This window comes from Pipistrellus hanaki (assembly GCF_964339955.1).
Source record: "Pipistrellus hanaki genome assembly, chromosome: 12".
Lineage (NCBI taxonomy): Eukaryota > Metazoa > Chordata > Mammalia > Chiroptera > Vespertilionidae > Pipistrellus > Pipistrellus hanaki.
The window spans coordinates 27,219,071-27,242,621 of record NC_140514.1 but is presented as its reverse complement, the minus strand read 5'-3'; the positions used below and the strand labels follow the sequence as shown (position 1 = coordinate 27,242,621).

At 54.4% G+C, this 23,551-nt stretch overlaps 1 protein-coding gene across 1 annotated transcript in view; it reads right to left on the bottom strand.

The window, feature by feature from the left end:
- Positions 1–23,551, bottom strand: part of EML6 (EMAP like 6) — a 194,250-nt gene that overhangs the window by 2,795 nt on the left and 167,904 nt on the right. The window contains exons 29-41 of the mRNA XM_084900797.1: positions 19,180–19,258; positions 16,102–16,231; positions 14,655–14,753; positions 13,500–13,673; positions 9,513–9,721; positions 8,630–8,787; positions 7,851–7,965; positions 7,150–7,338; positions 5,462–5,634; positions 4,902–5,064; positions 3,341–3,444; positions 2,093–2,309; positions 933–1,033 (exon numbers count right to left, since the gene is read on the bottom strand). Coding sequence (XP_084756923.1) covers positions 933–1,033; positions 2,093–2,309; positions 3,341–3,444; positions 4,902–5,064; positions 5,462–5,634; positions 7,150–7,338; positions 7,851–7,965; positions 8,630–8,787; positions 9,513–9,721; positions 13,500–13,673; positions 14,655–14,753; positions 16,102–16,231; positions 19,180–19,258 — 1,911 coding nt within the window. The remainder of the gene's footprint in view (positions 1–932; positions 1,034–2,092; positions 2,310–3,340; positions 3,445–4,901; positions 5,065–5,461; positions 5,635–7,149; positions 7,339–7,850; positions 7,966–8,629; positions 8,788–9,512; positions 9,722–13,499; positions 13,674–14,654; positions 14,754–16,101; positions 16,232–19,179; positions 19,259–23,551) is intronic.

Sequence of the window (23,551 nt, the reverse complement as noted above, 5' to 3'; positions counted from 1 at the left end):
ATTATTATTAAAGGTTTTGTTTTTTTCCTGGCTCTTTCAGCAGCCAGAGAGTGCTGAAAAGGAGGACTTTTGGCAATCTGACTTCACAGTATCTCCCTTGTTACTGTTGAAAAGGCCTTATCAGCGCCACTTGAGTAGGAGAGCCCTTGTAGTGTTCAGCACGGAGCCAGGATCACAGCATTCCTCCCTCCCCCCTGCCCCCAGCTACAGAGGCCTCGGGCCTTTCACAGCGATCCAGAGTCACTCACACCTCTCTGCACCACCTCCTGCACTGGGCGGCCCATTCTCTCCCGTCTCCCATTGCTGGCTTGTGTACAGGTTGGCCGTGGCTGCCTGGTGCCACTTTGAATGGGTGTTTACACTACCCTGGAGCTGCTCTCAGGTCTCTCTCAAGGGCTCTCCGTGCTGGCAGCAGTTGGCACAGCAGATGGGAAGTGGGTGTCCCCAGGCAGGTCCTCAGCTTCCTTGGGGGGCATTTTCATTGTCCACAGCCTCTCTCAGACCACTTAAAAAATACCTGGAATGCATGCATGCATTCACACACACGCACACACACACCCCACCGTCCAGCCCCTAAAGAGTTTTGCCCAACATCGATGACTGAAGATGAGCTCGCCCTGGCCCTCCGCACGCCAGACGGGCGCTGGCCTTCGTAGGGGGACAGGAGGTGCCCCAGATGCAGAAGAGGCTGATGCCATCTCTCTAGAGCAGGCTGGGTAGGGGTGCTTCCGAAAACACTGGAAACCCAGTCACACCTCACAGAACAGGATGCCATTTTACACAAAGCAGCCGTGAACGTCAACAGCAGCCCTGGCTCAAGGTCGTCCTGACAGCCGGTGGCGGTTCTGCTGCGCACGCCCAGGAGGCAGGGGTGAGGGTGGGTGCCAGGCTGGGCCCTGAGCCCGGCGAGCTGGGTGGCGGCGGGCACCTACCTGCAGTCGTCGCCTCCGGTGCTGACCACGTACTTGTCGTCGTGGGAGAAGCGGATGTTCGTCACGTGGGCCGAGTGACCAAAGTAACGCTTGTGTTTGGCCTGTGAGCAAAAAAAAAAAAAAAAAAAAAAATCTGATGAACAATATTAACTGTTGAATATAATAGAATCAGAGGTATGGAAGGGGAGTGAACTGACGATTCTTGGGGAAAAGGGGAGAGGGGGATGTGGGAAGAGACTGAACATAAACTGTGCACCTATGGATGAGGACAATGGGGAGTGGGGAAAGGGCAGAGGGTGGGGTGGGAACCTGGTGGAGGAGAGCAATGGTGGGGGGGGGAGGAACATTTGTAATAATATGAATAAAAATTTATTTAAAAAAATAAAAAAAAAGCCTCCATTTTAGTATTTAAAATAAATAAAGTGAGCAGGGACCCTGAGCAACCCTTCTCTTCCTCTTCCTCCCAGAAACGACAGCTGCTTCCTTTGACGGACTCCAGTCCCCTCTTTCTAGAACCTTCCTTACCTCAGGAGACTCCCGTTGGGTGGGACATCTGTCAGCCAGCCTCTCGCAGGCTCTCCCGTCTCATTCTTGCCTCACAGCAGCCGTTTTGCCCGCCCACCCACCCCCTTCTTCCCTCCTCCCAGCTCCCAGGACGCCCTCCAGAGGGAGGTGAAAAGGTTGGTGACAGATCCTCCCTTCCTCCAACTGATGGACAGACAGAAACCCCACCTGCAGCCGGACATTCCTGAGCATTGAACCACCCATCAGCACCTGCCAAATACCCTAAGCCCCCGATTCCTAAGTCCCTAGGTCTTAGTGCTGAGTGCCCTAAGCCCCGTTCCCTATCTTCCCCTTAGGAGTACATGGAGCCCGGCCCTCTCTCTCTTCCACTCTCTCTCTCTGGAAGCAGCCGGCCGGGGTACTCTTCTCTTCGCTAAAGCCTGTGTCCTGGCCTCCGGCCTCCGGCCCTCTCTATTCCATCTTTCTGTTAGGGGTTCCCCAGCCTCCACAGGGCTGGAACAAGAGCCTCTTGTTCTGGATTCCAGACGGCCGTGGGGCTGTGGCGGGGAGGTGGCCGCTGTCTGTCCCCTCTCTCGGGGGCAGTGCCCGGAGCAGGGAGGCCGGGCGGGCAGGCGCCTCGGCGGTTGCAGACTCACAAATTTCTCCGCGCACGGGAAATCGAAGAGCTTCACCAGCCCGAAGTCGTCCCCGGTGGCGATGTTCAGGCCGGCGTGGGTGACGCACGCGCAGTTCACGTCGGCCTTGTCCGCGTTCCGCGGCCAGATGCCAATGACCTCGTCTCCCAGGATGCTGTTCCAGAAGGAAGGGCAGTGAGGAGGGGGCTGGCGAGAAGGCTTGGTGCACTCAGGCGTCCTCAGGGATGAGGGGCGGAGGGGTGGTTTACAGAATTCAGGGTGGGGGGCCCCCTGTGGCTCCTCAGGCATCTTGGCCCCAGCTTGCCCTGCGCTGCCCGGGTCCCTTTCACCCCAAAAAGGAAAGCTACCTCCTCTTTGATTCTCTCCCTCTTCCCTTGGGTCTTGAGTATATGGGTGTGTGTGAGAGGGGATTCCTTCAAGCTCACGGGATGGTGGCTCCTTCTCCTTAAATTGGCAAGGCCTCGTTTTTTACCAAGCCAACGGGCACATCCAGCTTCCCGTTTCCTCTTGGCGATTAAGGGCTTAGTCAGGAAATGGGGGGCCTCTGTGGCCCAGGCGGTTAGAGCGTACATACACTGAAAGGTGGTGGGTTTGATTCTCAGGGCATGTGCGAGAGGCAGATTGAAGTTTCACTCTCATGTTGATGCTTCTCTCCCTTCCTCTTTCCCTCCCTCTCTAAAACCTGGGTGAGGATTTTAGAGAGAGAGAGAGAGAGAGAGGAGATGGTTCCCCTTTTCTTGCTGGATGGGACTGGGGATTTGAAAGATGGATTACACAAAAAGAGGGACTTTCCTTTCAAGGCCCAGGTCAGATCATATCCAGTGGCCCAAACAGGTACCAAGAGCCTCCTGCCCCCACTCCCCAAAGAAAGGGCAGCTCGGTCTCTGAGCTTCTTCAGATCCCAGCCACACACACACACACACACATACTCACACACACAGTCACACACACACACACACACACATACTCACACACACAGTCACACACACACACACACACACACACACACACTCGGAGGCTGAGCCTGCACACACACACACAAACACATACACACACACACCACACACACACACACAATCACACACACACACACACACACACACACCACACACACACACACACACTCACACACACACACACACACCACACACACACAATCACACACACACACACACAATCACACACACACACACACACACACACTCGGAGGCTGAGCCTGAGGCGGGAGACTCCCTTTCCCTCTGTCACCTTGTCCAGGAGGCCCAGGTGATCTTCTCGATGACCATGGCTTCCGTCACCTGCTTCCCCAGCGGGACCTCGTGCACCTGGCGCTTGTAGGCTCCCGTGGACACCTGCAGCGGGAGGGAACCCTGTCCATCAGCTTCCTTTCCAGTCCCGAGGACGCCTCCCCTGTGGCGTGCTGCTTCCCAGAACAGTGGCCCTGCCTCTGCAAGCCCAGGACCGGAGTGGCGGCTCCTGACTGGCGGCAGCAGGATCACCTGGGAGCTTGTTAGAAATGCCCCTCGCCAGTCCTGCCACGTCAAACACTGGGGGTGGGCCCGGGTCTGTTTTCAACAAAGCCTCCGGGTCCCTCTGACGCTCACTCAAGTTCGGGAAAACCAAACCCATCTCAGAACCGAGGCCCTTTGCCCGGAAGTCAGACCAGCGCTCTCATGGTCAGCAGCGGCCGTGGGTGACTGCTGAAGCACCTAGGACCCGGCCCCTGCTTCTCCGAGGGCCAATTCTCCAGGGGAAACGGATCGATTCCCAGAAAGCGGCTGCTGCCTACAGCCCGGCCCCCTCTCCCCCTGCGGGTGCTTCCAGCCCGGCCTTCCAGCCCGGCCTCCCCGGGCTGCCCGATTTCCCAGTGAGCTGAGGGCTGCCTCCCCGGGGCCTCCCTTCCCGCAGATGGAACAGTGCTCCCAGCCCTCTTTGCTGGCTGACGCCAACGCCTCCTCCGGATCTCGGCTTCGATACCACTTTCGCAGAAAGGAAGTGGATCTGAATCCAGCCCCTGCACAGGCTCCCACGGCTCCCTGCACTGCCCCTGCTCCGCACACACGGTCACGTGTGGGATTACATTCTGTGACGGTCTGGGTAATGCTTGTCCTCGCTGTGACAAGGCAGGCTCCGGGACAGCAGGGACCAGGGCCATTTGGTCCACCAGAAGCAGACCCCGGGGCCTGGCTCACTATTTGATGATGAACGTGTCCCCTCTCCTGTCACAATGAATATCCAGCTCCAGGTCAGCTCTCACAGGCACCGCATTTGTTCAGAGCGCCGGGAAAACGGTTCTGCCTTCCACTGTGAGTGTTAAGGGCGGGACCCCTTGCTCTCCCGTCCCGCTGGCCCGGTTCCCCCAGGACCCCAGGAGGAGTGCTCACGCCTGGCCCACCCTCTGGAAGCCAGGTCCCACTGCGGAGGGGCCGCCGGACCCCCGGAGGGTTTGGAATGAAAGTAAGTATAAGAAGTGACACTGGTTTAGGTGTGGTCCCGGAGAACTAGAAATTAAGAAGCTTTGAAGGCGAGATGGTGAGAGGAGGCTCACACGCGATGAGGGCCTGTGTTTCCTGCTTTTCTTACTGAAGGAAAAACTCCTTTACATTCTATTTCCAGTGCTCAAACAACTAGGCCGCTGCTTCTTCACTTACGGAATAGGAGGGAAGGGACAGGACCTAGCGCAGCCCCTGTGAAGAGCACATCGGCACGCTGGCCGGAACACAGGAAGCACTCACTAAGTATAAGCCGAGGCTGTTGTTCCTGTTATTACCGGCTGCCCCAGGGATCAGGAAAGCGGAAGGAAGCAAACCTGAATGTATCTGCCGTCCGCGGAGAAATCCATCTGGATGACAAAGCTCGGGATGTCCTTGCAGTAGCCGATGCGATTCAGGCTGGTGCCCTGCAGGAGGTCATAGAAGTCCACAGTGTGTTCGGAGGATCCGACGGCCAGGAACCTGCTGTCCGGGCTGATCCTGGAGAAAGCGACCCCAGAGCACGGTCACCGAGGGGCCGGCCGGCCGGGCGGGAGGTCTGCTCCGGGCCCGGCCTTCCCGACTCTCGGTGGCAGGGAGATCTCACTTCCTAACTCACAGGTGCTCCGCTTCCCCCACGTTCTACGGAATTCAACCATTCCTCTGCATCACAACCCGGGAGGCAGGGGCATGGGTGCCGGCAGCCTTTCTTAGAAGGGCCCCTTGCAGGAGGTGTTCAGCACTCTTGTGGAACTTGGTAAAGACAAGTCCGAGGACCCCTGTGTGAGCGGGTGTCCTCCCACAGGGGGCTCACGGAGAGGGACCTTCTGGAAGCGGGGAGCCCCCGGGAAGGAGCAGGCCCGCCTTCTCCTCCCTGCCCAGACCACCTGCGGCGTACCTGATATCTTGGATGGCAGATTTCCGGTCTCGTTTCTTCCCCCACACTTTCAGGCTGTTCACCAGCAAGATAACAAACTCCCCATTCTTCATGCCGATGGCCACCATCTCCCCGTCGGGGCTGTAGGCTGCACACCTGGCCGGGTGGCCCAGGCTCACCTTGTTCAGCAGCTTCTGCATGGATGCAGAATAACGGCCCCTGAGCCATGGCTGCCTTCACTGCTCCCCGGGGTACATCCTACCCCCCAGGCCGGGGCAGCCAGGCCGCCTCTGCTACCACGTGGGCCTCCAGAGCGCTTGCTTCTATTTAGCTGCTTGTCCCTGAGTCGCTAGGTGGGCAGGAAGTTTTGATTAGAACAGCTTGAGAGACGACCTGCTTTAGGGCAGGGGGGCCGGTAGACTTTTTCTGTAAATGGTTTGGAAGTGAGTATATTGGGCTCTGGGGTCCACATGGTCCCTCGTAGCCATTCAACGCTGCTGTTGTAGCACCAAAGTGGCCCCAGACACCACATGAACGAAAGCGGGACTTAATCTGTAGACACAGGCCCCAGGCCGACCTTGACCCTCCAGCCGCAGATGGCTGACCGTTATTGTTCAGGGGAGTTTGCGACATAAGCACCTGTTAGTTCAGATCCTGAGTCGTGGCTCTCACTAGCTGGGTGTGCCCAGGTTAGTGAGTGACTTCTCCGGTTTCCCATGTGAAAAACAAGTGATATTAGTATTGTTCTTGCAAGGTTACCGTAAGCATTGACAACAGGGTACGTGAGGCACCCGGTGTGGAGCAGGTGGTCAGGAAATGACATGTGCCGTTACCATCGGCAACGTAATCACTGTGAGCTGATGAGGTGACGGCCATGCTTAGGCCCCTGCGTGTCTGTTCTCTGGTCTGTGCACAGAAGACAGGACGCAAACATACTTCAATACTGGCCCCTTTGTAATGAAACCAAGTATCTTAATTATTAGAGACTTCAGTAATTGTTTTAATATTAGATAAGGCTTCGTAATGTTACCTCCCCCCACCTTAGACTATTCTTTGCTATTTTGGATTTTTACTCCAGATGAATTTTTTAAAAATTATTTTATGATATTTTAAATAGTCTTTTCCAAACTCTAATAGAAGCTTTGTGGGGATTGTGATTGAAATGTTCCATTTGGGAACACTTGACATTTTATATTATTTTTAATCTTCTTGTCCTGGGAAGATGATTTATCATCTCCCTTATTTGTTTTTTTATATATTTTAGGTTTTGTGGGTTCTTTCACGACAAGAGAATAATCATTCTCTCTTAGATTATTTCTACTATGACTAAATATTTGTAGGCAGATATACAGCTAAAAGATAGACTGAGTGTGTGTGAATGGGACTTTTTATTAGGCTAACCCAGTGGTTGGCAAATTCTTTAGTCACCAGAACCAAATATCAACAGTACACAATGATTAAAATTTCTTTTGAGAGTCAAACTTTTAAAAATTAAACTTCTTCTAAGGCCATTACTTCAAAATAGACTCGCCCAGGTCGTGGTATTTTGTGGAAGAGCCACACTCAAGGGGCCAAAGAGCCGCATGTGGCTCATGAGCCACAGTTTGCCGACCACGGGGCTAATTCAGTCACTGATCGCATCTTCAGCCCCATCCCCCACCCCCTCCCGGGCCCGGCCTCTCCTCACCGCCCTCAGCTCGGCCCCTCACCTTGTCCGCCAGGTCCCAGATGCGGGCTGTGCCATCGTTGCTGGCGGAGATGAAGATGTCCTTGGACGGGTGTGTGGCCAGGCCCCAGATCTCCCCCTCCATGTGCCCGTCAATCAGGATGTTGGAAGCAGCATTTTTTTCACCGACTTCAATGATCTCTCCATCTTTGGTCCCCACTAGAATTTTCCCCTATTGTAATAGAACACAACGAGAAAGAGGACCAATCCTGTACCATCCCGCCCGAATGAACTGCCTGGAGTAGTCAAGTTCACAGAGCCAGCAGAGTGCTGGTTGGCTGGGCCAGGCCTCGGGGCTGGACTACACCAACACCGTTTTACAAACAACTGTTTGTGAGGCCAGCAGGAAAGCGGGCATTCTCGGCACCAAGACGGTGATACGGACTTTCTGTCCGAAGACAAAACCAGCCAACGCTCGCTCATGCACAGCGAAGAGTAGCTCAGCTCTTTCTTTCTTTCTTATGTAATTATTCCTTTGTCTCTTCTCATAGAAACCCTTCGCATTCACCCTGCCATCGGGACACTATTTGGTTCTGCCTAAGTGTGTGCTTCCCAAATGGCACTTTTTTTTTTTATCTCAAATAAATGCAGGTTGCTTCTCCTTGCGATTGTTGGCTTGGAAGGCGCTGAGCTAACTCTCCCTTGGACCCCCCGCCCCCGGCCCCGGCCAGGCCCGCGGCTCACTTTGCCGCGGCACACGGAGCGCACGCACTCCACCAGCTGCCCCGTCTCCAGCTGGAAGGCTCGGCAGCGCCTCATCTCCTGGTCCCACAGCTTCACAGCACCTCCTTCCTTGGTCCTAAAAAGACAGAGGAACTCAGCGCGTCGGGCCTTGTCCTCAGGCCCCCCGTGACCCTCACGGCCCTCTCCCCCTGGCGCCTCTTCACGGTCACAGTCACCAGAGCCCAGGAAGACGGGCCCTCCAGGCGGCCCTCCCTGAGGCCCTGGGGACAGGCCCTGGGCCTCACAACCCCTTGAGCGGGCAGATTTCCTAAAATGCCTTCCAATGCCATGATCTTGGAAGGAAAGAGAATTGTAACCTAGAAAACCAAACTTTTCACTAAGTCAAACATAGAGTGTTTGCGTGTCTCCCGTTTCTCTGCTTCCTTTTTCACAACTTCCCTGTCCCCACGGGGACCTCCCTCTCTGTTCTCACTCCTCCTCCGTCTCGTCTCCCTCAGAGCTACCCACGGTGACACCTGATGCACAGCAAAGCCGCGCAGACCGGGGCGAGAAGGCTGCTCGGGCTGTCAGGTGGTTAAACCGCCATTCCTTCAATAGCCTCCCTTCCGGAAGCTGTGGCCCTGGGAGAGACGGCAGACTGGTCTCCCTGATGCAGGAAAGACAGGAGAACAAAGATCTGCATTTTCCTCCAGGTTGTCGATGCTTCTGCTGGCCTCTTCCCAAAACAAAACTCCTCAACTCCACTCAACCGCACACGTGCCCCCCGAGGCTCTGCTTACGGCCGCTCTTTGCCGCCGGTGACGATGAGCCCGTCCCGCAGGGTGGTGTACATGGTGAAGACGGGCCCCGTGTGGGCCTTGGCCACCAGCCGGACGAGGAAGTGGTCCTTCCACACGTACACGTCCCCGTTGATGGCACCCGTGAACGTGAGGTTGTTCTGCAGACAAGGGGACACGGTCCAGGCGGGCCAGGCACGGCCCCTCCCGCTCCCCACCCGACACCTGCTCCGCAGAGCAGAGACATGGAAGCGTGCCCTGGACCTGACCTTCTGGGCTAAGGAGTTTGCAGACAGTCACGGCAGCACAGGACACGTCCCCTGGCTCTGAAAGCCAGTCTGCTGAGTGAGTCACTGTGGGGCCTTGGCTTCCCCACGGGGCATAGCTCTGCGTGGAGGGAACTTCTGGGGGACAGGGAGGCAGGGCTGCACCCCCGAGGACGCTCTCCGGGCTCAGTCAGGAGGTGGGCACACCCTCAGCTGGAGGGCCCGTGGGCTGTGCCCCAGAATGTCCCCAGGGGATCCTGCCAGCTGGCTGAGGGCACCCCGTAGGCCACTTAAGGATGCCGGTTGGGGAATCCAGGGGGCACAAGGGCTGAAACGAAAAGGGATGCCAGCCGGTGGCAGAAATGATCCCACCTCCTCTGCGCTGTCTCACCCAGACCCCTCAGGCTCCCGAGCCGTCTGCCTCTGGGATGAGGAGCCTTCTGCCCACGCTCCGGTGCTAAGGAAAGGGAGCAGTGACTGCAAAAAAAGCCAACGAGGCTGATCTTGTGGAGACGGCCTTCTTGTTTGCAGCTTCTCGGCCATATTCCTTCTCCCCCCCTTCCACACCCCCCACCCCCACGCGCAGGGCTCAGGGCCCTCGGAAGCTCCCGGGGACTCACAGCACCGAAGGCCACGGAGAGCATCGTCTGCATCTTGGCGGCCTCCATGGACCCGATGACCCCCTTCTTGTACAGGAGGGCGCTGCCCGCCAGGGTCCAGAACTTCATGTGTTTGACGCCGACGGACACGAACTGCGTGTCCGAGTCCGGGCGGAACTCCACCACGAAGATGCGCTCCAGGTGGCCCCCGCGGCTGGCCACCTTGGCACCTGGTGCGAAGAGAGAGTCCGGTGAGCGGCCCGCCCAGCCCCGGGCCCGGAGGGCTCTCTGTCCCCGCAACCCCGGGCACCCTGCCGTGCCTTCTCCCCTAACTGCCCCTGCCCCGTCAGACAGAGAGGGAAACTTCCAGAACAGCAGGTGCTGCTAACACATCCCTGACCCCACCCCCTCAGCCACGTTCAGGCGCCTGTGAACACGGCAGGGAAGGACAGCCTGGGAGGGGGACCCCTCCAGAGAAAAGGGCATCCCCGTCCCTCACCGTCACCAAGGTTCACCCCACCACAGGGAGAGGAACCCGCCTAGAGTGTCCCTGAGACTCAGTTCTCTCGGACAGTGTCTTCTTCTCTCCAACACTCTGCTTTTTTAATTTTTATTTTTGAATAAAGGTCCCTAGATGGTCCCTTTGCTTTATGGTTTTTTAGGTTTAAATTCCTTTACCTTTTACATTTAATTTCTCATTTTATCCTCAATTCCATTTATTTATGTTTTTTGCCTGTCTCTTGAGTTTTTTTGTGTTTTTTTTTTTTTTTTTTAAACTGAGTTTTACTTAACCTTCGTCTTGATCAAATCCCAATGCCAGCACTAATCTGTAGAACTTCGGACAGTTATTTAGCCCCTCTGTGCCTCAGTTTCCTCACCTGTAAACCAAGGGCGACAATAGTGCTCGTTTTGGAAAGTGTGCAGATTGAAAGGATGGAGCTGAGCGAAGCCTTCAGCACAGTCTTGAGGCAGTGAGTGTCCTGTGAGCGACCACTCTTACCATCATCATCATCATCACTCGTTTGGCTCCTTTTCACATCTCTTGGCTTCTAGTCTTTTAGCCCTGATTTTACACCTCATCTATCTGTGTTCCTTCAGCCCTGGATTTTTTAAAGTTCATTTTGAACTTGTATTACCTTTCCTTTATTTTTCTTTAAACTTACTCTTAATGTTTTAGTTCCTCTTATCTCCTCTCCCTGTTATTCACTCAGATGTATTTTTTCTTCCTCTCTTCCTCGTCACTTACGCTTCCGTTTGTTTTTTATAATCACTCCCTAGCACGGTGGGCCGAGGCCAGCCTGCAGACGCTCCCTATGGGGACGGTCCCCCAGGGACCGGGAGGCCCAGGCCACCTCTCGCCACCAGCAGTAACTCTCTCTGCAGAGGAAACTCGAACTTCCTGTAATATCCCTCTCTGCCTTGGGCCCAACGGTACCCAAGGAATTGGTACCCAAGGATTCGATAAACTAAGTTACAAGACAAACAACAAGAATGGGAGAAAAACACTTCGAAACGTAGGAGACCAAGACTTAACATTCAGCATCGGTAACGAATGGCCCAGCAATATACAAGCAGTCAAAAGTGATGGGAAGAGGAAGATCTCAGAGGAGCCCTGGGGGAAATGCAAAATAAAAAACAACAAGATACGCATTTCTTTCAAGCCACTGCTTGTTTTTCGTTGTGATCTCACACACACGTCTATGGGGCAATGCCTGCCTCCTCCGGGGCACTGGCTTCTAGGCTGCTCAGAACGAGTTTCATACAGGCATCTAGGACCTGACAACACGCAGTTCATATAACCAGCTCATTTTCCCCTCCACTTTACTTTGTATATCCTCCCTCCCTCCCCCCCGCCACTCTCTCGTTCCGCAAAATAATTATTTAACAAATGACGGAGGGGGGGGGGGGGCAATGGTAAGATATGTACACAGATAATAATTTAATTTAAAAAATGGTAAAAAAAAAAAAAAAAAAAAAAAAGAAGAAAAAAAAATTTAACAAATGAGGAATGAATTATATGCTCCCTAATAACCACAAAAATGTACATAAACCTCCGGGAAAACACATTATTTATCGGTAAGCAGGACTTAAGGAAAAACCTTCCACAATCAGCTCGGAAGAGCTGCTGGTTGGTGAGAGGCCCTTCGATATTACCTCTGGCTCAGAGCCTCTGTACAGACAGACCCACGTGCTGGTTCCAGCCAAGACAACTGGAGCAAGTTCCCAACGAGAGGGCCTCTCCTGCTCCTGGGAGCTCGTTTAAAGGTCCTGGCTCCCCCGATTCTCCCTCGGCCCGCCAGAAGGGCCCTGTGAGCAAGAGTCTGTGCGGGGGCAGGGCCCGAGCAGGTCCTGCCCGGAGGGACGGACAGGGCAGAGAGGAGAGCGAGCGGAAGGGAAAAAGCCAGGACTGTGTATAGGGGCCAGTGTAACTTCCTCTCTCTGCACGAGGAATAGACTTGGACTGGCTACTGCAGCGAGTAGGGTCAGTCTTGCAGAAGAAGGTCATTATTCAGCAACTTCTGGCCTCATAGAGGAAAGGGCTTTCTGAGAAGGAGCGGCTGCCTCGGGAAGTGACAAGGGCCACATCCGTGGAAGTGTTCAGGCTGGAAATCGGCCCATCTGTCTACTCTAGGGGTGTCGAACTCAATCAGAGAAGGGGCCAAAATCTAAAATCCAGCCTAAATCGCGGGCCGAATGGTTTACTGAACAGTCATAAACTGACAATGTCATAAACTGACAGCGGAGTGCAGTGATGACAGCGCGGTGCGGGCCACATTGCAAGGCCTGGCGGGCTGGATTTGGCCCGCGGGCCTTGTGTTTGACACATGTGGTCTACTCAATCCGCTGGCCATTATGAGGAATGAACCTGCACCCCCGAGATCCAGAGGGTGGGCCGTTTGGACGCAGCATGTGAATGAGTGGGAAAATGAGAAGTGGAGGGAATGTGATGACTGAGTCTCCTCAGAAACATCTGCAGGTCCCCAGCCCCTTCTCCTGACGCGGGGGCTCAGGCGGGATTGCAGCGCTCCTCTGGCTGTGCTCCTCTCCTCTCAGCCCCGGCCACAGCCCCTCCACGGGAAGAGGCTGAGATAATGGGACTCCAGGAGCCTCCACCGGAGACGTGCCCCCTGTGCGTGCCCGGCTTCATGTGCCCCAGATACGGGCGGCCCGGCTGGAGACAGACCTCATTAGCGGCCTCACTAATTAGATCTGCTTCTGCCAGCCTGAGTACATGCTTGGAAGACTGCACAGCTTTCATCCTAAAATTACCATAAATTTAAGTTGGTCCGAAGGTTGTGGGTTATTGTTAAGCTGATTAACTAAAATTACCATAAATTTAGTAGCAGCCTCTGTGTGTCCGTGTGTGTGTGGGGGGGGGGGGGGTGAGTGGGGTGGGGAGAGAAAAGGGAAGGAAGGAAGGAAGGAAGGAAGGAAGGAAGGAAGGAAGGAAGGAAGGAAGGAAAGGAGGGAGGGAGGGAGGGAGGGAGGGAGGGAGGGAGGGAGGGAGGGAGGGAAGGAAGAAAGGAAAACCTGCTAAGTGGCTTAATTTAAATGTGAGCCTGGAATATAAGATGAATCCCCATTTCAAAAAAAAAAAAAAGTTAAAATGTGAAAGAAAAACATGTCTCAGTGGTAACACCCCCGTCCCCAGTTCCTGAAACAAGAACGGAGGCGCAGAGGCTGCTGCAGAATCCAGGAGCCACCAGAAGGCCCACTGAGGAGGAGGGAGCCTGGGTCAGAGGTCGTTAGGAGAGAAAGGGAGGAGGCTGTGCCCTTCTGCGGGAGGAGGAAGGTCGAGGCATCGGGGCACTTTCCAAAAGTGCCACAGACCCTTCTGGAACCAGCACCGGCCGCCCGGCAGCCCTCTCTGCCCGAGGAGGCGTCCAATGAGCAGCTTCTCCAGGCTCCCAAGAGCCCTGGGATCGGCTTCCCCAGCAGCCCGGCCTCCTGGGCTTGGCAGGGAGGCAGATCCACCTTCCTCCATGGACAGAAGGCCCGTTTCCTCACCTTCCTGCCAGCGCCACACGGTGATGGTGTGCTCGGGGTCCACGCCCACCGACACCAGCAGCTTGCCCGTGGCGCTGAAGTTGACGTAGTTGACCCCCTTCGAGTGGAAGCACCGCAGCATGGAGAGGGTGTGCTTGGTCATGGCGTCCCAGACGTGGATGGAAGGCGTGGTTCCTGCAGGCGGGAGGTGGGTCAGAGCGCTCAGGCCAGAGGGCGGCCAGGCTAAGGCAGCCCTCAGGTGCCCCTAAAAGCCTTCAGGAGCGGCGTTCAGGGGCCCTTCAGCGGCTGGGCCCGAGGGACCCACAGCCTGGCCTGCCAGGGGCCAAGACAGCAGTGAGCACCTGCTGGGCTCCTAGAGGCGGGGGCCAGGGCACGGTGCCCGGCGTGCACACCGCCAGAGGAGCCACAAGGAGCAGGATGAGGTCAAGGATTTGTATCTGCCACTCGGCCAGATACAGCCGGCGAGCGTGGCGCAGGCATGACTCCGCTGTGCAGGTTCAAAGCCTTACCTGGGCCTCGGCCACGGCCCCAGCGTGAGGTGGGCAATGGCAATGAGGAAGCGCCCGGACACACACACACACACACACACACACACACACACACAACAGCTACCATCAGTCACATTTCAAACAGTGAAGCTCTCAGCACCAGCATCGGAAAGTTTCAAATTAAAGTTAAAAATGAACATGGGCTCAATGGAGACAAGCAGGAAGGGATGTGTGTAAACACTGCCTCCGAGATGACCAAGCTAAATGCACACACACACACACGCACACACACACGCGCTTCTCACACATGGGAGTCAGGTCGCATTGGTCATGGGCACAGAAGACCTGGGAAATCGCTCCTGGCTGAGCACAAACCACCCGGCTTCAGACGTGAGGCTCTTCTTTTGATCCCCTGGGTTTGAACAATTCTCCCCGGTCCACGGGGATGGGGGCATCCAGCGATTGGGAACTCAGCTATGGTCTGACTTGATTGCTCCTCGGAACCACCCGTCCCTGGATGTGTTAACCCAAGCAACGCAGAGGCGTTCGGGGGCTCAAACAATCAACAGCAACGTCAGTGGGACAGGGTGGGTGTCAGGGACCCGCCCTCCCCTCTCCGATACTCCTGCTCGGCCTGGAGGAGCATGGCTGTGTCAGGGCCGCCTACCTATCTGGCTGGTGGCCACCACGTTCCTGTACTTGGGGTGCTGGTTCACCGTGAGGCAGAGGATGTCGTCCGTGTGCTCCAGGTAGAAGCTCTGGCTCCCTGGGGGAGAGACGGGAGGGTGAGCGGGCAGGCTGAGGGCCTCAGGGCCAGCCCACAGCTTCGTGCAGAGCCTTTGGAAATGCCCTGTGAAACGAATCAGCCCTTCCGAAACCGGTTTGGCTCAGTGGATAGAGCGTCGGCCTGCGGACTAAAAGGTCCCAGGTTCGATTCCTGTCAGGGGCATGTATCTTGGTTGCTGGCACATCCCCAGTAGGGGGTTTGCAAGAGGCAGCTGATCGATGATTCTCTCTCATCGATGTTTCTAACTCTCTATCCCTCTCTCTTCCTCTCTGTAAAAATTAAATAAAATATATATTAAAAAATTAAAAACAAAACAAAACAAAAAACGAATCAACCCTGGGGAGACAGGAGGTCCCTTTTCACATGTACATAGCCTGTTTCTGGTCTGAGAGAGGAGCAGCTGTCTTATCTAGCACACGCCAACTCCATTCCATCCTTCCTGCTGTCCTGTGTGGGCCCAGAGCACAGTCTAAGGGCAGAGGCTTCCAGAGTCCAAGAGGAGGAGGCTGATGGTCAAAGTGGCCACTGTAAACCAACCCCCAGGCCTGGGAACGGAAGGGGAGTGATGGCAGCGACATACAAGGAAACAGCACATCACTATTAAAAAAAGAATGAGAGGCTAGAAAATACACAGAAAATTTCACGCCCCTCTCCCCCCGCCCCTCCAAAAAAAAGACAAGTCACTATGTGCCCAGTGATGTCACTGCCTAAAAACCAATGCATGGGCAACTGCACAGATTGGGAAGAACATAGAAATTTGAAAAGCAAAAATAGGTTTTAAGATATGAAGCAAATAAGTCAAAATAGTAACATCTACATCTGGCGGTCAAGATATGGGTGTCTATCAAATTGATTTCGGAAGGCTTCTTTTTGCACTTTGTGTCTCTTTTCAAACTTTTTAATTTAAGAGTCATAGGGTTAAGTTTTGGATATTTTCTGTTTGGTGTTTAAATATTCTCCTTCTCACTGTCAATCTAGCTCCATAGTCAAAAGAAGCAAAACTTGAAAATCTGAGCTGCTAAAAAACTGGTCACAGGTGAAAAGGAATGAAAAAAAGCTCCCCTAGGCCTGGTTCTTGGGATTTCTTTATCCCCACACCCTCTTTCCGGCTTCTCTCCCTCCCTCTTAGCCTCCCGGGAGCCGATAGCACCTTTGACCCTCCCAGCATGGGCCTGCCCATCGTCTAGGACTGAAGGGTACCGGCCGGGAGTGGAGGACTGGCTTTGAAGGGAAGAGAAGGCTTTCGCCGCGGGCACCTAGCGTGTGGGCCCGGGCGCGGACGGCGGGCACAGAGGCCTGTGCCCGGAGGCGGTTCCCGGCCCGTCACCTGTGGCGAGGTTCTGCACGACGCCGGCCGCCGCGGTGTGGAAGATGATGTCCGCGCCCTCGTTCAGGTAATGCAGGTTATTGCGGCAGTCAAACCCCCGGTAGCCGAACACGTGGTCCAGAGCCAGCTCCTGCACCCCCGCACAGAGAGGAGAGCGGCCCTTAGATAAGGTGACCATGCTGAGATCGGTTTGGCTCAGTGGATAGAGCGTCGGCCTATGGACTGAAGGGTCCCGGGTTCGATTCCAATCAAGGGCGTGTACCTTGGTTGTAGGCACATCCCTAATAGGGGGTGTGCAAGAGGCAGCTGATGGGTGACTCTCTCTCATCGATGTTTCTAACTCTCTATCCCTCTCTGTAAAAAATCAGTTTCATATATATATATATATATATTAAAAAAAAAAAGTGACCAGATATCTCGCTTTTGGCGGGACAAATTGTTAAAAATCGGGACTGATTCTTTCCAAAAATCGGCACTTTTTTTTTAAGTGAAAAATAAACGTATTTATTGTACTGAATCAAATATATTTCAAGGTTTATCTGTTATAGCAGCTGGCTCTAATATAGCCATATTCCTGAGGACTCCTCTTCCACACTTCTTTTTATTTTTATTTTTCATTTTTTATTTTTAAAACGCTGCGGGACTTGGGAAAAAAATTGTTAGAAATCGGGACTGTCCCGCCCAAAGTGGGACGATCTGGTCACCTTATCCTTAGACTCTCAGGCTTATAGGAACAGCCCACACCGCAGGCACAGCCACGCCTCTCTTGGGACCTCTGGGCAGGGAAACAGCCAATCTCGCACTAAAAACATTCTGCTTCTTGTCCAGCTCGGATAAAATGCAGGCGCCCCCCCCCCCCCCCCCCCGCTCCCCTAACACCCCTTGTTTTTAGCTGCCCGGGATGCTAGGGGCACAGGCGAGCACCTAGAAATATAGTGAGTTTCCTAAACACATTAGGTTTGCTTCCCAGCTCCTCGGGGGAGCCCGTCTATGGGTTTGGTGCCCTATAAAGGTCACCCAGACATTTGTCTGCGCCTTGGCAGGCGTCTGCAAGGGAGCTGAATGGTGGCTCCGGGATTTGCTCTGATTCCCACACGCGCTGCTGGGCCTGGCAGAGCAGCACACGGAGGCAAATGCCACGCTCATTCTGCTGCTGGGTGCACGCCCCACCAAGTTTCTACAGGATTTGCTTTTTTTCTTTTTTCCCAACAGCTAGACACTGCACTTCTCTTCTTCCTGTCTTGTCTCCCATGACAAAGAACAGTGGGGCTGAGACGGATCAGACGAGCTCCTAATTCAGTCTGACGCGCACGTATTGTGGGCAGGGCCCCTGTGCCAGGGCTGTGCCGGTTGGTGGGAATGAGAGTAAGAAGAGGTGAGCTCCTTTTTCCCACGATCTCTGATTCTGGCCTTTTCTTTCTCCAAAGCTCACCAATTGCAGACATCAGACTAATTCTCCCGAAACACCACACCGTGTCCTTACTCAACAGCATCTGCTCTCACTGCCCAAATTCCTTAAGTTGGTACAATTAGCCCCTACCCATATCTCCTGTACTCCTTGGTCAGGCCGACTTATCAGTTTAGCCATGTACCATGAGCATTCCTATCTTTATGATTTTGCTTTTAAAAAGCTCTCTCATCTCCTCCTCCTTTCAACTTACTGAATGTCTGCCCAGCCCTCAGTCTCCCCCGATACCCACCCTCACCCCCTGGTGTTTCCCAGAACTGTGTATAATTGTGTAAGCCCCAGTCCTGGTGGACAACTGACTCAAGCTGGGCCCATCACATGGCTCCTTCCAGGAATTCAGAACTGGCTGTTTAATTCACGGAGGAGATGTAAACTCGGGTGCTGAGCAGCACCCAGAGGCCACCAAAACAGTTAAAAAAAAAAAAAAAAAAAAGTCTGCAGAAACAGAGGAGACTGCGTGAGACACACAGTTGGGCAGACGAAGGCACCATCTTGGCTTAGGATGGCTTTTCAGCTCCTGGGTCTTGTCCCTCCTGAAGCTCAGCTGTGTTCCCTGACCTGTGCTGGGTTCCGTGATAAATCCCCCCGAGAAGTCCTTTTCCAATAACATTCGGAGATGGATTTTTCTGAGTTCACAGTCCAGGACGGGAGACCGCTGAGCCACAAATGATGGCAGCAGGGTGCGTGGCAGGGAGTGGGCAGGTGCGGGAGGGTTCAGGGTGAAGAGCATCAGGAAAGAGAAGACGTCAGCAAAGAGCCTGGAAGGACCGAGGTGTGGGGCAGGAGGAGGAGGCGCATCCAATCTGAATGGAGCTTGAGACGTTGGCATCAGGGGCGTGAAAGCCCGAGACAGCTCCAGGACACGAAGCAGTGGGGCTGGGAGTGGAGGTGTCTGTGACGGTGAGAATGATGGGAGGTGAGCTTGAACTATAGCTCCTGGTAACGTTCTGAACCCATTCATTTGAACCGAATCCCAATCTTCCTGGATGTGGGAATGGACTGGGTCTCAACGCCAGGGTGAGATGTGAAGTTATATTTCAAAGAGCGGGACTCTGCGGGCAGCAGGGCATGAGAGAGAGAGGGGGGGATGTCCGAAGATGGGAAGAACGTGAGGAGGCCTCATGTTCCAGAAAACAGCAGGTTACCAGCACCACCGTCCTAAGTCTCAACCACTTCCTGGCTTGGAGACCTTGGGCAGGGGGCCGAACAGGCCGCCGAAATGCCCTGAGCTCAGGTGCTCCTTTGCAAAGTGGAATCAATGCCAAGTCTTTCCTCCTGGGCATGAGGCATCTTACCCGGTGCAGGGGTGAGCACTCCAACGACAGACAGTGAACGAGCCCCCGCCCTCCCCGAGTGGCACCAGGGCAGGAAACGGGAACCAGGTTCGAGGGACACGGGACGTTTTGGAGTCAGCGCTCACAGGGCCAGGGGCGGGGCTGAGGGGATGGGACGCGGTGGGATGGGGGACTCCCTGCTGTGTAGGAGGGAGCGGGAATGAGGGCCATCGGACTCATCCGGGTTCCCTGGCAGGGACCTGCAGACGGTGATGTCCACACCAGGTGTCAGGACATCGCTATCCAGTTAGGAGCAAACGCGTTTAACCTCCTCACCTCAACCAGCTTCTTCTTCTTGGTGATGTTGTTCTTCTGGAGTTTCTCAGGCTGGGGCGCCGCTCTGCTGACGGGTGGCCTGCGACAGAGAGTGGCCGGGAGGAACGGTGCTGACCAAGGCAGCAAGCTGGCTTGTTGGGCGTGGCTAGCAAAGGCCAAGGCCAGCTCCTTCCCTTTCCCTCCTCGCCCCCCGTCTCCGGGCCCTCCACCTAGGCTTAGTCTGTCTTCCTCCCTTGCCCACCTCCCTCCACCCCCTGAAAGGCTTCTGACATGAAGGGTCCTGCATGATGGGGCCTGGGTTCGCAGGTACTGGGGTGGCTGTCGGGGGTCAGTCCCTCCCTCCCTCCCTCTCCCCCTCCCTCCTTCCCGGGGGCCGGGAAATCCACTGAGCCAATGGCGGACGTTAACACCAAGAGGAGCCTAAGCATGAGAAGGCAGAGGCTGTGCTTCCTGAACCCGCTGGCCCTTCCTCAGACAGGATGCGTCAAAACTGTTTGGAGTTAGGCAGCGAAAAAATCCCCACAGCGTGGGGAGTCCTGGGAGCCATGGACTCAGGTCCTTCTCAACACACGAGAGGGCCAGCAGGAAGCCAGGGGTCGACCACAGAGAACCACTCTGCTCTGTCCCTCAGGGCTCTGGCCTGGTTCCACTGCTGCCATCACAGCGGAGGTAGCTTTTCCCTTCTCCGTGTCGGAGATCTGGGCCCCTCCATTCACTTCGGAGACTTTGTCCTGGCGGAGCCCTCATGGATTCTCGCAGGAGACGGCCAATTTGGGGTAACCCCGGGGTTCCTTTAAATGGACCCACTGGAGTTTAGGAAACCACGGGTGGGTCGGGGAGCCCCGCACGTTCCGAATCCATTAGTTGTGGCTCTTGGGTTAGGTGAAGAGAAAAGGATTACCTTGATCCCCTTTGGAAGCAGCAAACAAAGCCAAGTGAGAAACTTAGTACAGTTTAGAGTGGCGTTAGCAAGCACCTCATTCATGCACAAGCACTTTCCAAGGGAACAGACATTCCCGTGTGGCACAAACCATGCTTCCCGGGCATGCCAGCAGAGAACTAAAACAGAAAGGAAAGAGTGCACCCGGCTACAGACTCAGAAAGCTCATACCCTGGCGTCTCTGGGCAAACTCTGCACTAACGCGCCTACAGGATGGGGAGAGAAAAGGGAGCCTCGTCAATGCCTCCCACGCCACGCCCGGGCCCTGGCGAAGGCGCCCGGGGCTCTGCCGGTTTGCGCGTGTGCCGGGGACGAGCGTGTGGTCGGAAAGACAGCCCCGTCCTCCTGGACGGCGCTGGGCGCTGGGCACAACGGATGCTTTGTTTCCGAATCAATTCAACTCACAATTTGGCCTAATAATTCCCCGTGTTTCTCAGTAGGGTGGCTTGCCTGCGGGAACCGTTTGCATTTCTGTGCCAGGAGTGGGGGGGACACACAAACAAGCCACCTTTATTTTCTCCGAAACGCTTCAATCAAAACGTGTTATGTAATCATACACGATCACTGGGTCCCGTGGCATTATCACCAGCGCCGAGGAACGGGTAGCGAGCAAAATGACATCTTTGCAAAAGGACACCCCCGGCTGAGGGCATCATCGCCGCCAAACGGGGCGAACCCGGGAGGCGGGGAGCTCGCCAGTTCCCGCCATTAGACACTTCCTTCACGCTAATTCTGGCTTCCCAGGACACCTGCTCTTTCTTCTGTTTTAGTGGGACTTTCCAATGAAATCCGTGGGCTTCTTCTTCCCCCTAAGGGGGTTTCAGAGATGACGAAAGCAAGCCAGGGTCTGTGATGGGCTGCAGCATGGTTCATAAGGCAGAGCCTGAGGCTCAACGCAGGGCTGGTCTTGAGGGTACTCGGGTTGTATAATACGGCACATATTATACAGCGTGTACGGAGTATGCATACAGGCACAGACACGGTGTATTCATATATACATGCCATGTGTATATATATATGTACACACGCAGTGGCAACCCCGCAGATGCTTTTTTTTTTTTTTCACCTCGATTTTCAGTGAACAACGGAAAAGGAAAGCAATCTCAGAATGTTCCCTTCATAGTCACAAGCACATGTGTGTGCAGCTGCATCGCCTCAGCGCGGGAGATGAGGGGGCCAGAGGGAGAGACCCGCGTGGTGGCAAATGCCGCGGCCCGTGGGCCCAGGCCCCTGGCGGAGGCGGGCTCGGCATGAACGCTTAGTGCTGGGTGCTCACCGGACCCCGGGGCGCGGGCAGAGCGCCGTGAGTACTTACTTGACAATTCCCTGCCTCCAAAGGAAAGCAAGTTAAAACACAACACAAGCATTAAAGGCTTTTGTCCGACATCTCTAAACGGTGCTCGTAACATCGGACACAGGAGGGACTGCCAGGCGTTTCAAACACGGCCGGAGGCTGCAGGGTTAGCATCTCTCAGCGGCTCTCAGAGTCCGCTGGAAACCTGGCCCTGGGAAGCTCTGCTGAGGTGGGAAAGGGCAGAGCGCAGGAGAGCATTCCCTCACGGTTCCGTCCAATGAAGTCTTTGTAGCTGGCTGTTTCCAGCTGGCACCCAGGATGCGGTTGGGGGGTGGAGGGGGGGAAGAGTGAGGAAGCAGGTGAGTGCCATTGGGAGTCAGCAGGGACCCAGAAAGGTTGAGTTGGGTGGTGGGGGTTGGAGGTGGAAGGAACCCAGGCACAAAGGGGCCCCCTGGGGCAAGTGGGGCTATGAAGACTTCCAGGGAGTCCAAGGAGCAGGAGAGCTTCCATTGGGCAAGAAATTTAAGGAGGGAGCCTGGCAAGAGAGCCAACGAATCGGATGATCCGGAGAGAGGACGATGGACTAGCTTGGGCTTTGAGAGCCGGAGAGCAGCTTTGCCAAGGAAGAGAGGGTGACGAAAGGAACCACTGATGGCAACAGGAGAAGATTTATAAGGAAAGACGATGAGTTCAATTTTGGTGTGACAAACGTTGGGTATCTGCAGGATGGCTATACTGGTTGGAAGTTCAACTGAGAGGTGGGACTCAGAGAGACTTAGGACCTTGGGAATCATCGCCCAATGGGTGGAATATATGGGCTTAATCAGGGTACAAAGAGCGGGTGGCCAAGGGTGAAACCCTGAGGACCAACAGCATTTGAAGGGCTGGAAGAGGAAGCAGAGACGGACACTGAGAAGGAATGGTTGGAGAGGCAGGAAGAGGAGAGTGGATTGGACTTGGGAATTAGGAAGTCACCATGTCAGCAGAATGGACAGCAGCAGACAGATGGAATGGGCTAGAGAGTGAAGGAGAGGCTTGGTGAAATCTGGATGAGAAGGAAAAAAGGGGAGGGAAGGTGAAGGTGGGGATATACATGTCAGTGTGTAAAATAGGTCAAAGGATTTCTTTCTTTCTTTCTTGAGAGCTGGATGGGGATGGGAGAGACTGAAATGTGTTTCTAGGTTTTGGACATGGGGGTTGACAGAGGAGAGATGATAAGGGGGCTTGGACCGTGGGGGAATGAACAGGAGGAGAGATTCACTTCTTCTGAGAAGAGAAGAAAGGAGGTGAGTAGTTTATGTGGGGTGGAGGATGGGAGGCAAGATAGAGGAGACAGAAAAGAGTATAAAAGTACAGTTCACTCCTATTGGCTTCTGTTTTCTCAGTGAAGGAGATTAGAAAAGCCATCTGCCAGGAGTGAAGGGGGGTTAGGATTCAGGCAGAAGGTTGAGGAGGGGGACAAAGATCTGTCTGATTGCTGACTGGGTGGCAAAGGGAGCCAACCAAAGGCAAGAATGAAAAGGAATGAGCAGACTCTGGTGAGGCAATCTGCATGGATGTCACCTTCTAGTCTGAAGAGTGAAGAGAAGGGTTGTAGGATAAATAAACGGGTGAAGACCTGAGAGGACTGGAAGAGTGACCTTTAGTGAGGCCAGGAGGGAGCTGATGAACCCAGAGAAAAATGGTGGTGTCTAGGCACTGGATGTCATAATGAGGATGAAGAGAGGGTGTCAATGAAGAGAATGACAATCTAAAGGAGATAAGATTAAGTCACTTAGGAAGAGAGGCACTATGGGTAACAATGTAACTCATGGCATGGCAGGAGCTGAGGTTGACCAGCTGACTATTACCTGAACTCCTCAGAAACATGAAGTTGATGAATGACAGGAAGGAAGGGTGGAAGAAGTCAGAGCATAACATGAATTTCAAAGGAGTGGATGGGGCTGGTTGAAAAGCATGCCAATATATTTAAACACACCTATAAAAAGCACCCTGATCCCACCTTACACCCAATAACATAATTTCAAAGGGCACAAATCGTGCACCCTAACAATTGCTTTTGCAAATACCTCATCAGTTACCACATCACAACCACACAACAGTAGGAAGAGGCAAGATAAACAACCCCAGTAGTATCC